This window comes from Hevea brasiliensis, chromosome 15, assembly GCF_030052815.1.
Source record: "Hevea brasiliensis isolate MT/VB/25A 57/8 chromosome 15, ASM3005281v1, whole genome shotgun sequence".
Taxonomy (NCBI): domain Eukaryota; kingdom Viridiplantae; phylum Streptophyta; class Magnoliopsida; order Malpighiales; family Euphorbiaceae; genus Hevea; species Hevea brasiliensis.
In genome coordinates, this window is record NC_079507.1 from 64,782,985 (window position 1) to 64,798,681 (window position 15,697).

At 33.7% G+C, this 15,697-nt stretch overlaps 2 protein-coding genes across 2 annotated transcripts; both read right to left on the minus strand.

Annotated features, from left to right (window-relative positions):
- Window positions 1-2,839: 2,839 nt before the first annotated feature.
- LOC131173864 (uncharacterized) lies at window positions 2,840-3,667 on the minus strand. The gene has a single exon (XM_058136482.1). It carries the CDS (start codon window positions 3,292-3,294, stop codon window positions 2,977-2,979), a length of 318 nt encoding a protein of 105 aa, XP_057992465.1. The 5' UTR covers window positions 3,295-3,667; the 3' UTR covers window positions 2,840-2,976.
- A 1,914-nt stretch (window positions 3,668-5,581) lies between these two features.
- LOC110655335 (phytosulfokine receptor 2) lies at window positions 5,582-10,115 on the minus strand. The gene is made up of 2 exons (XM_021811613.2): window positions 9,758-10,115; window positions 5,582-9,602 (listed from the first exon to the last, which is right to left on the minus strand). Exon 2 carries the CDS (start codon window positions 8,986-8,988, stop codon window positions 5,830-5,832), a length of 3,159 nt encoding a protein of 1,052 aa, XP_021667305.2. The 5' UTR covers window positions 8,989-9,602; window positions 9,758-10,115; the 3' UTR covers window positions 5,582-5,829.
- Between the last annotated feature and the right edge of the window lie 5,582 nt (window positions 10,116-15,697).

A 15,697-nucleotide genomic window follows, 5' to 3' on the forward strand; every position in this document is an offset into this window, starting at 1 on the left:
AGATTTGGATAGAGATCGAAGGCCCATCCCTCCAAGATCAGTAAAGAAGCTAGGCTCAGAAAAGGATACTTCAAGCCTCTTTTCATAGCCTTCAAATCCAATAGCAGAGACAAGCAAGATCATCTTGCCTCAAAAGAATAAATAAGAATTCTCATCCTAAGAATTCTAGAGGATGAGAATGAGGGATCGAGCAAAGTAGAAAAGAAATGTAGACTACAGGCAATAAAAATATACGAAAGAGCTGCAAGGGTCAACACTTAGAAGATCTTAGGATGACTTTAGCACACATTTAAAGTAAGAAGCACATCAAAAGTTCTTGATTCCACTTTGGGGCTGAACATCTTCAATGCTGTAACCAAGAGAAGCTTTATAAAATAAGGTTTACTACTGCTAGACTCTTTCTTACACCTTTGGATTTCATTAGATCATTCAGTCTTTGGAATGTTGTGTTGCAGAGCAACCAAGAGGGTAGCAACCTATAGAATGCTTATAGAGCGATAAAATAAGGACAGCAAATCATAGGCACACCAACAAAGAGCTCCAAACAAAAACACCTACCAAATGCCTTATGTTGTCCTAAAAGAATGTGTGCATGTGTGTATAGAGAGAGAGAGAGAGAGAGAGAGAGAGAGGTAGTAGATGCCTAGGATAAGGTATTGAGTGAAATGGGAAGATTGGACTTTAGATTTACATTGAGAATTTAGAGAAGGTTTGATATAAAAAAAGTAATTAAAAATATTATAATATTACTTTTTTAATCCGCGTCACCATATAATTAACATAGGATAATCAAAAGTTTTAGTTTGCTAATGGAGTAAAATCTTAGATACCACTTTGTCACAAAGTAAATTATAGATCCTGAAGTGAAAATAAGTGAAACCATATGATATTTTTTTATAATTTTCCAAAAAAAAAAAAAATTTATGTCGCCTGTGCCTCACCAATGCCGCTTACGATACTCGTTCTCTTCCTAAGCACTACAACACATCTACTTTCTTCTTCATCATCAACAAAACCTCCACTTCCCTCTTCCTCTTTCATATCATCCTCTAAATCTCCTTCAACAATGAAATCCTCTTTGACGATCACTCTCTCCCTCTCTTTGGAACTACGATTCCCCTCTCGGCGTCCATTATTAGAAGAGCTGTACTTGAAGGATTCAAATGAAGGTTGCTGAGAGAGAGAGAGGCGGAGGTGACAAAGGTAGGTGGAGGACCAAAAAGCTACTACATGTTCTTGATTCTTGTGTGTTTGTGCTTTGTATTGGACAATCGGTGAAAACAGTGAAACATTACAGTCCAGTTTTTTGTGAAAAATAGTTTTCTAAAAAAAAAAAAGAAATTAAAAATAGAGTTTGATATTTATATGTTTTGAGTTCTCTAAATGAAAAACTTAATAATTAATTTTTCAATTTTAAAATTTAATAAAAATTATTAATTTTCAATTATTTTCTATAATCAAAATTATATTACAACATTCTTACAAATAAAAATGTGTCATCGAACATATTTGATTTCAAGTTAAAAAATATAAATCATTTTACTTTTTGTAATAATATATATATATATATATATATATATATATAGTTTATCGGTTCGGTCCTTTATGGCTAGTCTTTGGTTATCAACCCATCCATCTTTCTTTTTTCAACTTTTTGTTGTGGTAGGAATTTTTTTTTTTAAATTTGCGCCCGCTGTTTCTTTGTTGGCCAAAGTTTGAATGACTTCAAGTGGACTTGGCTTTTTCTCTGAATTAGCCTTGCAGGAAAGGTGCCTTAAGATGCTGTGAGGATAGGTGCCTTAAGATGCTTTTTCTCTGAGTCGGCATGCTTCTGATGACCGTTTGACCACTAAGGACAAAGTCACCGTTTAAGCTTTTACCCATCAACTCTTCTTGCAAATCGCAAAGCTTGGACATGCTGTTCGCTGCATTTGAGGCCTTGATGTCGTTTTTGGAAGACCATACTTATGGGTGGTGCTAGTCTTGAAGCTTTTGCTTGCTTTACTCTTGATCGGAGGGCTGTCTACTTTTCTAGTTGGAGGAAGAAATTAGGTGGCGCTGCTGCTCCTCACCTTATGCATTGGTCTAAGATTTGTGGTAGAATGGGTTGCTGGGCCTTTGTATATGTTGGGCCTTTGGTTTTGAGACCTCTTTAATGTGTCAGTTGCTTTCTGATATGGGCTTACGTATTTAGGCATTTTGTGAAAGGCTGATCTCGGACTGAATTAAATCTACCGTCTAATCTTTAGGAAAAGTACTTTTTGTTTTGTTTTTGGATAATCTATCCATCTAATATTATAGGTAACAGGCAAAAATTTTCTTATGAAGCTCATATGATAATAGAGGCAGCAACTAATTGCTGAGTAAATTAAATTTAGAAAAAAAAAACATAAATTAAAGAAAAGGAAATTAAACACTAATAGCTTAATAAAAATTAAAAATAAAGAAAATAGTTGCTAATTAATTTTCATTCAAGAGCAGCAGCAGAAGTCTTAATGCAGAATTTAGACAAGGAAAAATACATTTATTTTTATGCCAAAAAAGAGAAAAATATGTATTTAATAAAAATTTTATGTAAATTTAAATTTTATTTTATGATTATAAATTAATTCAATAATATTTTTTATATTAAAATAGAAAATTAATGTGTAAAAAATAACACTTTATTCTTTAAGCGCAAACATATAAGGTTCATAAATTTATAATAGGCAAGTCTAAGTAAGACATTCTTTGAGATTCATCAATTTTACCCTATATTCTATATATAAGAATAGAAATATAAATTTATATCAAGCCTAAAAAAAATAAATTTGAACGTAAAGTAATGGACGTAACCTCATAATTGAAAACTTGAGTTTAAAAATAAAAAACCTTACATTTTAAAAAAAACCTTCCTCCAAGTCCGATTTCGTATTTGAACCAGTCTCCTCAACAACAAGAAAATATGTTTGTCATCGGTCTGCACTCCTCCAATCCTCAATTCATTTCTATGTTCCTATATTCTACTGTATCAACAGTTCCATCAATCTTTTCAACCTCCACAACTACTAGGTCTTCCTCGTTATTTCTATTGCTATTACTATTGTCACCAACTACTCTCTCTCTAATCTTCTCGTTCGCCTCCCTACTTGCTTTCCAAGCACCATCCATGGTCTTCTTGGCTGTATCTGCAACTGTATCTGCCATTTCCGTAGCTTTTCTCACCCCTTCTTTGGCTGTATCAGCTACAAACTGAGTTGCTCCTGTCCTTGACCTCTCGTCCATATCTAGTGCTTGTTGCTTGGCCTCGTGCATGCCTTGGCTCGCAGGATCTTTACCTGCACCTGACGATATCCCTGGTGTCCCATCTGGGCCAGTTCCTTCTCCTCTCGTTTCTGCCACTGCATTGCTACCCTAAAAAGGAAAAATTATCAAATCGTTTAGGCTATTGAGAGAATAACCCAGCTGTGATTCATCTGCCAAACCTGACGAAAGGAAAAAAAATTACAGTAACTCGGCACGTTCAAAAGCAGTGGAGAAGCCAACAAAAGGAGGCTTATGCTTAAGTGAAGCTTTAGAGATGTTATTAATGGCGATTCTCTTTGCCAAAAATATTGACGTCGTTGCCTTTCTTTGATTGAATGATTCTTGCGGTGCAGAATCCTCGTTTCAGCGCATGCAATGTGTGGATATATATATATTGCTTAAGAGGCAACAAGCGGTGTGGTGTGACTCCTTGGAGAAATTGCCACGATTTCAAGTGAATTTGACACCTTTGAGTTTCTGACAGGATTTGACACGCTCTTATGAACAAATTTTGACAGTAAATTATAAAATATATGGGACGTATTAAAAAATAATAAATTATATATCTGTATAAAAATAATTATATAATAAAAATAAAAAATAAAATTTATTATTTTATTAATCTTTGGGTGCTGCCACGTTCTCAACAGCCTTAAATCAAAATGGGCCTTTTCTTTTTTCTTTTTTTTCTTTTTTTTTTTTTTTATGTCCTTCTACGTTCCAGCGCATACTGGTCTGGGTCCTGAGGAGTCATGCTTTGACAACTCGCCGCAATAGTATGAGCTACTGCTAGGCCCAATAGCCCATGGGCCAACACCTGTAAACAGAGGAGAATGGATGGTTCGCCACTTTCTAAGTCGAATTTATTTTCTTACAATGTTGGTAAACTAGTGAGCTTTTGGTTTAGTAACACTAAAATCGATAATTGAGTAATTTAAATAACAAGTTAAATAGAATTTAAATAATATAATTAAATATTCAATTTGTTTATATAAAATTTTAATAATTAAACATTTATATTGTAATGTAAAAGATTATTGGAAAGATTTTGATATGCCATACTTTCAATATCCGATGTATCTACGAAAGCCTTATTTTGTAGGACAAGCAAACAATATTGTTACTATTCGACCTCAAAAAATCATTGTATATAAAATGATGTTGTTTAACTTTTATTAAAAGTCTTTGATTTACTGCTCATTTTCAGTTGTTCCTTCTTCTCTAGACGACAAATTGAAATCAAACCAAACCCCAGCTACAATTGAGAGGGAATTGCGGAGCTTCAAGCTCGAGGCAGAGGCAGCAGAAAATTTTTTAAGCTTAAAAGAAAAGGATGTATACCAAACCTCAAACACCCTTCAATTATTGATTTGTTGTAAACTGTTTAAACTTTCGAGTCATATTTAATATAGTTTTATTTCATCATACTTAGAAAATTATAAGAAAATCTTACTGTTTCTAAATATGCATATAGACTTTAAAATCTTGATTCATAAAATTCATATAACATACAAGTGTTCTACTCTCCATAAGAATAAATATTTATTATTCATTTAGAAATATTTTATTAGAACTCAATATATAATTTATTTATTTAATATTATAAGAATCTTTACTCCAAGAAAAATAAAAAAAGAATCTAAAATGTTTCATTTGATCAACAGAGGATAATTTTATCTTCTTGGAAGTTCAAAATTGTCACCTATCACCAAAAACTTTACTCATGCATTACTACTAGGCTCAAAGGAATCTGGTTCTTTTTTCTGCTAAAAGCCACTTTTTAGTTTATGCACTATATAGATTATCCTGTGCTGTTAGTGTAGGAATCAACTCCATTAATTGGATATTTTGTGCCTGTTGCTAGTCTCTCCATATCCAATGTAAACAAAAGTCAAAAAGAAGGTAACCTAAAGGCAACCCTGTCTGGTGCTGTCTCAATCTTCTATCAACTGATGGGGTATCAAATAACAAACCGACTCCAAACAAAGAAAAAGAACACAAAAGCACATGTAGTTCTTTATGCTGCGATAGAAAATTTAGGTTTTATTTGAACCAATCATGCCTGCGGCGGGTTTTTAGCAATGCAATGCATAAATTTTAACCAGGCAATCCAGTTTTCAGATATGGTGCTTTAATTTTTGTAGTACTGAAATTATCAGAGCATGAGAATGAACCAACAATTCAAAATCTAAAGACGGAATAGAACCATTTAAAATGATTGTGTAACAGATTATAAATCGGAAGGCTTTGATTTTTCACTTGGTAATTTTCAAGGGGAACAAAGAAAGAAAAGCTATACAGAGAGAAACAAGATATTTTATGATGCTTATTGCTGACATAAAAAGGGCCAAAAGAGCCTATTTATACACAGCACTTTTGTCAATATACAGTACTAAAGATTGTTTCTATGGAGGACAAAGAACATAAGGTGCTTGGTCAAGACTTGCTCCAATCTTATAGAAACTTGGAATAGTGTTTGCTTTACAGGTATACCTTCCTTCCAACTGAAGCTAATGGCCATGAATCAAAATGCAGTAACAAAATTCAGTGTTGAGAACTCTGAATTCCAATACCATCAAGCCATGAAACAACCTCATCAATGAGGGGTCTCCGCCTAGGATCTTGGTCTAAGCATCTACAGGCAATTTCAAGCATTTCAAACAGCTGCTTCTCGAGATCTTTGTCCCAAATTGATGAGTCCACAACATCTGCCTCCCTTTTTTCAGACTTCATCTGAAACACCCAAGAGACTAGATCCCTGCAGTTTTTTCCTTTGCAAACTTCCACAGGCCTTCTACGAGTAACGAGCTCAAGAAGAACAACACCAAAACTGTAAACATCACCCCTGCAGGTTGCTGTCAATGTCTGACTATATTCAGGAGGAATATAGCCTAAAGTGCCAACCAAATCCGTTGTAACATGAGTATCATAGGGACGAAGTAGCCTTGAGAGGCCAAAATCGGCCAAATGAGCTTCAAATTTTTCATCTAAAAGTATGTTGCTAGATTTCACATCCCGATGAACTATATGTGGCTCACAAACTTTGTGCAGATAAGCTAACCCAGATGCTGCACCTTGCGCTATCTTGAGTCTCACATCCCATTTAAGAAATGAAGCTCCATCAACACACTCATGTAGCCAATAATCCAAACTTCCATTCTCCATGTATGAATAAATCAATAATCTGTCATTACCATGACGGCAATAACCTTGAAGAGAAACAAGATTCTTGTGTTGAGCCCTTGAAAGTGCTTCCACTTCAGCTCGAAATTCACGTTCCATCTGACCACAGTCCCCAGAAAGCCTCTTGATTGCTGCTTTGGTACCATTGGGAAGGTTGGCCTTGTAAACCAGGCCAAATCCACCACAACCAATGATATTTGCTTGGTTAAAATTATTTGTAGACTTCAACAAGTCTGCAACTGTAAGATCCTTACAATCTGAATTCTGAAATAGCACCAACTTGGAAGACCCAAGGCCTTCAGATAATCTGTGTGGCCAGCTGATTTCCTCATCCAAATCCTCAATTGGATCTCCCACATCCCTCTTTGACATCTTAAGCAAAACAATCGCAAGGATCAGTGCAAGCCCCACTCCCACAGTGATTGTTATCCCCAGGATATTTCCAATGTTTCCTCTACCAAATCTACCGTTTGAACCAGATGGAATACCAGGCTTCAACATATTGGTAATGACATTACAAGGAGAAACTACTCCTCCACATAGTCCTGGGTTGCCCTCAAAGCTCGAACTTGGAAAGCTAGAGAACTGCCCTCCAGCTGGAATTTGCCCCTTCAAGTGATTATTAGCCACACTAAACTTGGATAAGAATGTGAGTTTCTCAAATGATGGGGGAATTGACCCATACAGATCATTAGATGACAAATCTAAAGTTTCCAAGTTCTCCATTTCTGATATGGAGCTAGGTATGGTCCCAGTTATACTATTCCTGCTCAAATCTAAGACATGGAGCTGTTTCAACCGTCCAATTTCGGGCAAAATTGCCCCATTTATTCTATTGTTACTCAAAAGTAGCGAGGGGGGAAAACTTGTAGGTTGGTTGTACAGCAAACCGCTAGCACTCCGATTTCTCTTTACATACAGCGGAACACCAGCAGAAACATTGGATATACTGCAATGCAGGGAAATGAGGCTCTTCAGCTCGGTCAAACTTTCTGGGATCTTCCCAGTGAGAGAGTTATTTGAGAAGTCCAAGTAAAATAAATTCTCCATCAGACCAATCCAAGGAGGTATGCTGCCATCCAATTGATTCCATGACAAATCCAGAACTTGTAACTTCCTGCAACTTAACAACCAAGCTGGAATTTGGCCTTTGAGAGCACAATTTCCCAGGGCTAACACCATTAAATTCTCAAATCCACTCACATTTCTGGGAATTTCTTCACCAATGAAATTCTTTGTGAGGATAAGAGTAGAGAGATTTTTGCACTGCTGCAGTGCAGATAATGCTCCAGATAGGTCAAAAAAACTATTGTTTGATAAAGTGAGAACCAGAATGGATGTGAGCTTTGCAAAACTATTGGGGATATGGCCAGTTAACTCATTCTTAGCCAGACTCAAAACTTTCAGTTTTTGGCAATCAGACAGGGAATTTGGAAGGGGGCCAAACAAATGATTACTGGCAAGATCAAGAGTACCAAGGCTAGGCATTCCAGTGAAATTAAGATCGATTGGACCAGTTAGAGAATTATTTCTCAGGTCAAGTATGCAGAGCTCTGTGCATAATGCCAGTGTTGAAGGTAATGGCCCGGAAAACATATTTGAATGTGCAACAAGTTGTTCTAGCTGGGTAAGGTTACCAAACACGTTTGGAATATAGCCTGAAAACCGGTTTCCATAAATAACCAAGGTTCTGAGGCTAGAAAGCTTACTCAATTCTTTGCTTAACTGGCCAGATAAGTTGTTGTTGGAGATTGAGAATTGCTGCAGAGCTGACAGTGAGTACAAAGAATCCGGAAGAGAGCCTGAAAGTGAATTGGAATCCAAATGCAATTGCTGGAGAGATGTGCTGCAATTATCCAAGCCTTCAAGATTGCCAACAAGATGGTTCATTGACAAATCAAGAAACCGAATCCCACTAGAGGAGCTGCAAATGTGGGGAGGGATTCGGCCAGTAAATGAATTGTTGCTCACATTGAATACAAGAAGATTTGGAAATCCCCCAAGTTCAAACAAATCCTCTTTGAACAGATTGCTAGAAATATTCAGTGACTGCATAGACAACAAACCAGAAAGCACCCCAGAAACCCGTCCTGACAACATGTTATGGCTCAAATCAACAACCTCCAGCTGCTTCAAGCTTGAGAACTCCATAGGCAATCCACCTTGAAGATGATTGCATGAGAGATCAAGCGATTTCAGTTTATCCAAACGGCCCAAAGATTGCGATATTATCCCTTTGAGACCCTTCCTAGGCAGAATTAGCTTAATTACCCTATTACCAGTCGAACCATTGCCATTATTTCCGCAAACAACACCATCCCATTGGCAGCAATTAGCCTCTTTGGACCATGCTGTAACAATGGACCCATTTGTGAGGTTTCCGGAAAATTCTCTCAGTGCCAAATAATCACTTGGATCACAGGACTGGGATGAGGTTTTGAGACCCAAAGATGAACAAAGAAAACAAGCAAAGAATACCCATTTGAGGAAAGTCATTGTAACAATGTCCAAGACCATCATTACAGAAACAAAAACCTAGCCGCAGCTCAAACGAAGCCAAAACCCCTCAATTGAAGCTGGTATGTTTTGGGGCAGGCAGTACTTTTCAAGAACAAACCCAAATGAAACTTGCTCTTTGACATCCCAAAAGGACCTCAAGAAGGAAACGCAATTGCAAGCTGCAAATTGCAAATGAAGCAACAAAAAGAAGTAAATTTAATGGAGCACCAATCCCCACCAGAATTCAAATCTCAAGAACACTAAGCATGGGACTCAGAACCCCCAATTGATTTTGTAAGCGGTGCCCACTACACAAAAAGAAAGTTAAAAGAAAGAAACTTGTAGCACAAAACAACTCAGATATCAGAAAACAGAAGGACCAAATAGCAACTTGAAAGTGAAGCAATAATGGTGATCTTTTAAATAAAATAAATTAGTGAAGCCAGGAAAGCACACTCAGATCTTCAGTCCCCACCTGCAACCAAAATCCTTGACTAAAATCAACAAATTACAAACCCCTAAACCCTATACTGTTGTACAACTACAACCATTAACTCCCCTGTAGAGAGAGACAGAGAGAGCAAGAAAGTCACCCTACCCAAGGGAAGAAACTTCAAACACACATCCCAAAGCACCTAGAAAACCAACAAAAAGCCACCGGTTAGCAATTTAAGCAACAATTCTTACTTAAAAACTGCAGCGAGATCCCAAGATTAAAGTTTTCATATTTATGGCATAGAAAAACTCCACAAGACCTGAAGAGTTGAAGGAAGAAAGAAAGAAACTATACCAGTATTTAGACACATGAAACTTCAAAAAAAGTTACGATGAGCATTAAAAACATCACTTATAAGGCAAGCAAAAGCCCCCTGTGAACCCAACACCCATAGTGAGCACTTTCCCTCAAGTAGGCTAACCCCAACCTCAAAACTAGACGACTCTCTTTCTCTCAAAATATTTTAAAATAAAGAAAAAAAAAGCAAGAAATAAATGGCAGAATCTAGGTAAAGAAAAAGATTTCAAAGGAGAGAGAGAAATATAATAGGGACAAGAAGGCTGTGGAAAAGGAAAGTTCCCTCTATTTCATAAAGAATCTATTGTTTATTTGGACAAAGAAATAGGCAGTGGAGGGGTGTAGTGATTTGAAATGAAATGAGGACACAAGAGAGCTGACTTTTTGGGACATATTTAGTTGCTTTTGGGTATTTTTCTGGTTCATCTCTTCAGCAAAATGGTGCACAAATCAGTCTTACTGGTCTCTGTGTCTAATTGTCAATACCTACATTTGTCTCTTCTCAATCTCTTTCTTTAGAAAAACAAATATATTTTGGTGGCCAAAGTTTTCATCTTTGCTCATTTTCTGAGCATCGCCAAACATTGGGATCGACCAACGAGGAAATCCCAGGATGGAACTCCATTTCTCACGGTTCAAACACACGCGTGCTAAACACTCATATACTGAATCCCCTAATTCCTATTATTTATTTAATTAATTATGACATTAGTATTACAGGTTGACAGTTTCAGTTCGAATTTCTGATTGAAATCTGTATGAGCATCGGAACTGTGCTAATTTTCTTATAATTTTTAAAATAATTTTATACAATTATTTTTATTAAAAAAAATATATTTAAAATTAACATTAAATTTTAAAATTATTAATAAATAATATATTATATAATATAATATATTTTTTAATTATTTTTAAATTATATAATGTTTAATTATAAAATATATATAAAATTTAAAATTAAATATATTATATAATATAATAATATAAATATATCATATAATATATTTTTTAATTATTTATTAATTATATAATATATAATTATATGGTGTAAATATAATTATATATATAATAATATACTTATAATTAAAAATTATATAATAATTTAATATATTTATGATTCAAATTATTAAAAAAATAAAATAAAAAATAATATTATATTATATATAATTTATATATATATTATAATTTTAATTATATATAAATATATAATTATATTAAAATTATATAATATATTTAAAAAATATAAATATAAAATCGATTCCTATATAATTTTAATATAATTTTAATTTAATTTTTAATAAAAATTAAAATCAAATTATAATATCAAAATAAATTTAATTTGATATTACCCTTACTCTTTTTGGTAAAATTTTTCAATTTGATTTAAAACTTGAGAGCGTGCACGTGTCTTCGTCAGTAAATGCTTAAAGGAAAATATGGCATTAATGTGTTTAGCACGAGTTATAATTGCGGGTGTGGAGAAAAGCCCAGTTAGTGATAAAGAGAGTGAAGGAAGTCAAAGTGAGTGAGAGATGACACGAGAATTGACCGGTTGTAGCCAGTTGCGTGAGCGGACGTCACGGGCTGCTACCTCAATTTAGATTTGAGATTCTACGAACGCAGGTCATGAAAAGATTTTGGTTGTCGGGTCAACCACTCTAACCTATTTTCATGTGAATCCACCAAACCCACTTCTCCTCCTCATGTTTTGTTTGGAAATGCAAGTGAGGGAGGAAAGAAAATTCAAAAACGTATATATTTTTCATTATTTTACTTTTGTTTAAATAAAAATAAAATAAAATAAATATAAAGTTTTTTTACCGAAACAAATTAAATATAATTATTTTCTCTTGCTTAAGAAAAAATAAAGAGAATAAAAATTTAGACAATAAAATAAAAATAATGAAACCATCCTAATTTGATTTAAAATTAAATTTTGTTTGATAAAAAAATTACTTTTTAAATTTATTAATTAATTATTTAAAATAAATTTAATAAATATCAATTATAAGAACAGTATTAAAATAATATTTTTTAAAATAATTTTAACCCTTTAAACATAATACCAAATAAATACTTAATTATATAAAAAAAAAAGCTTATGTGATGAATTATATTATACATTTTGTTGAGAAGCATTGATTTTAATCAATCATATAAAAATTACTCACTCTATTTTAATTTTGTCTCCATGAGATTATTAATTTTAGTAAAACATAAAATAAAAATTAATTTAATTTAATTGTATGAATCATGGAATACAGCGTCTCCAACTCAATGCATTGATGGATAGGTGATAGAACCAATCATGAAATCCACCTAAGATTTATAAGTCAAGAATTGCATGAAAGGTGTGGTTTAAAAAAAAAAAAAAGGAAAATTGAATAATGGTATTTTGGCAGGTGGTAACTCTTTTCTTTTTGGCTTTTTTTTTTTTCTCTCAAATCATTACTTATCACTCATAATATTAGCTTCTTAAATAAGCTTGCAGGAGCCACTATTTTTCATACCCTTATTCATGACCTCGTGCACGATTTCAACTTCAATCATTCCCCTTTTTCCCACTTTTATAATTCTATTTCATTGCTAACAATTAATCTACACATGTAATTATTTATAGTATATACCAAGCTATCTTCTCCCTCTAACTTGTAAAGAAAGAAAATTTTTCAATTTTTCTTATTTTTATCGTTTTGGTAGTCTCTCCTGTTCTGAATGGCTCCTTTTCTGCTCAGTTGTGGGTCCATGCTATCATTATTGTGTGAGATATAAATAAGCTTTTATGTTGTGCTTTATCGGCAGATTGAAGCTTTTGGAAGGTTTTATTTCTTGATGTGCTTGTGTTTAGGGTTTCTTGGTTTTGGTTATTCGACTATGAATGGCAATGGAGCAAATTAGGGGTAAGAAAAGTTTTCCCAATTCTCACTCTAAAGGAGTTCAGGGTTAAGACAAGAACTTCTTCGTCTAATATTTGTGCGAGGTAGGTTTCTACACTATGACTTTTCTTTTTATTTTTTTCATTTTAATTTATTATTACATAATATAAATTTATTTATTAAAAAATAAATTATAAGTTAAAAATATAAATTTTAAATATAATTTTAATAATATATATATTTTTTTTTGTTAAAATTATCATATTTAAATACATAAAATATAGAAATAAAATATTTTTTAATTAAAAATAATAATATATTATTGTGCGGAGCGTACAAAGACTCGAGATGAAAAGACCTTTTCCCCATTCCCCTCGTACAATATTGGATCGGAGTGGGATCGAAAAAATTGATCAAATTTCAAAACAATTGTCATTCCACACATCTATAGCTTTGTGAACTGAGGAAGGGTATCTGAGGTTCTAAGATCAATCCTTCTTATGGAAAATCGATCATCTTTTTAGCAACGAGAAAGGCCAAAAGCCCTCTTCCTTCAAAGTCTTCAACAATAGATTCTCCATTGTCTTTGGGAGCTTGGATGATGTTTTGGTTATGGAGATTTTGCCCTCTGCTTCTTCTAAGCCTTATGATAACTAAGTGATGACTAGGAATAGATATGTTAATAGGATAGCAACATGTGGCTAGCGGATGTAGGTTAGAATAAATGAGCAGGTTCTTAAGGGTTGATACGACAACTTTCTCATGTCAGCTAGGCTTACTTAAATCTCTTGGGGAATGTACTTCATTGGAGATAATAAGGACTTGGTTTTCCATTCCTTCGCCCCTAAAAAAAAAAAAAATCTGTCTTAAGATTAAGAAGTCCCTCTATTTATAGAACTAGGCATCCAGTACCAACCCGACACTTGTGAAGTTTCTTCAAGTGAACTGTCTCAATTACTAGCGATTATGTCAGAGTCAAATCAAGCCATTTTTATCATAGTGATTGCTCTAACATTCATGAATTAGCGATAAGAATGGTCATTTGGTCGATTTAATGTTTGTATATGACTTTATTCGACTGGTTGTTTAGAGGTGGTAGTTTTTTTGACCCCTTATAAGAGAGTATTCCAAATTGAATTAGTTGGAGGTCAGCACAACTTATTCGAATTCGAAGCTTGTCCTTACGATTACTGCCCTCTAACTATTGGTCTCCAGGTCTAATGAAAGCATTACTCTGTTTGTTATTTTGCTCCGTGGTTTCTTATCCATTTAACCCCAAGTTTTCCCAACTAGTAAATTCAAGGCACCTTTAATGTCGATTTGAATGTTTCACTAAAGGCTTGTTGAGGTTCAACTAGGTGGGTCCACTAATTACTGGTTAAGCGTGGTTAGATAACAACATATTTGAACCAACTTCTAAGACTAAAATCTAGCCCAACGCGAGTTGGTTATTACATTAACTCAATATTTAGTTTATGTAGTAAATCCGACCTCTTTTATAGCTCTGAAATATTTGACGTGAACAGAACTACTAGTGCTCTGCTTGTGGATGCACTTTTCACATGTATATAAGTGCTTTTAAGTGTGATTTTTGAAAGTCATATGTATTCTTTATTTTAAATATATTACACATGTCACTCATCCATATGGTCATCTTAATTATAATGTATCACCTGACATGGCATTCTAGCATATATGTCCTCAATGTTTGTCTTTTGAAGATGGTTTCCATGACCCAAGGAGGTTAGGACGCTCTCGGAATTCCAGACGGTGTGGCGGGGTCCAGATGGTGGTTGCGGCGCTTACATACCTAGCTCAAGCGTTAGTTCTGTGGGTCTAAGCTTTGGTTTATGGGCCTCATAACTGGGTTGAAGAATCTATCTTAAATTGGGCTTCTAGGACAGTTCATGGTCGTATTTGTCCTTTGGGCTCTATTAATAAATCACTATCTTTTTTAAAAAAAAAAAAAAATTCGACACATATAATTTCAACTCACCGCTTCAACACACAGATATTTCAAGTTCTCAACATCAATTTTTTGTAATTATATTTTTATTATAATAAAAGTAATTTATTTTCTAATTGATAATATATTAATTTTAAATTATATTGTTATTAACAATAAAAATAATTGAAATCAAAATATGTTAGTCCAAATATCTACATTATTGTTTGATTATATTTAGCTATTACTTAAAAGAATTGGTAAAATTCAAGTACTATCATGATTCATTTTTTATATTAGAGTAATTTTTTAAAAAGGGGTTGCACATTATTTCAATGATTGACTTAATAAAAAAGTAAAAAAAAAAAAAAAAATCCTTATCTTGCCCTAAAATGTTTAATGGACGGAGTTTTATCACAGAGTTTGAAACTGGCACTCAGGCCTATACATTTCTTATTGGGCTAGAGCATGAGCGTTAACAGGAAACGTTATTGCCATTGGAATGTTTTTGGGTGGTTCTCCATTCTCTGCTTCTCTAGAAATTATAAAATATAATGGTTATATGTGTAAAATGATTTTGTTATAGCCCCTACTCACTTTGGATCTCACCATAATTAACACTAAAAATATATTTGTTATATATAACGATTATATGAAATAATTCTCTTTTATTTTAAATTGCAGGAAGTAAGAAGGTTTTTATTTTTTTTAATTTATCATCTGCATTATTGTAATTGTAATTGTAATCCACTATCTACTTTAACATCAATGACTGTTATGTGTGCCGGTTTGGTAAGATAGTTATATGCTTTCAGGAGTTTTCTGGTTTCACTGTAAACCGAATGCTAATGGCAAGGATAAATGAAGCATTTCAAACACTTGATAAAGGATTGTCAACAAAGCCGGACATTAAATTCAGGAATGAAGTTAGGAACAAACCATCCAATGGGTCCTTCACAAAAAAGGGGAGGATTGTGCAGCTTTAAGGAATGAACTTTGCAGAATTGTTTTATCATATGTTCAAAGTTCTTGATGCTTTGGTAATATTCCTCAGCTTTATTCTCTGATGCTGGGTGGGATTCTTGCCTATGCTATTTGGAGAAACGATAGCTATCG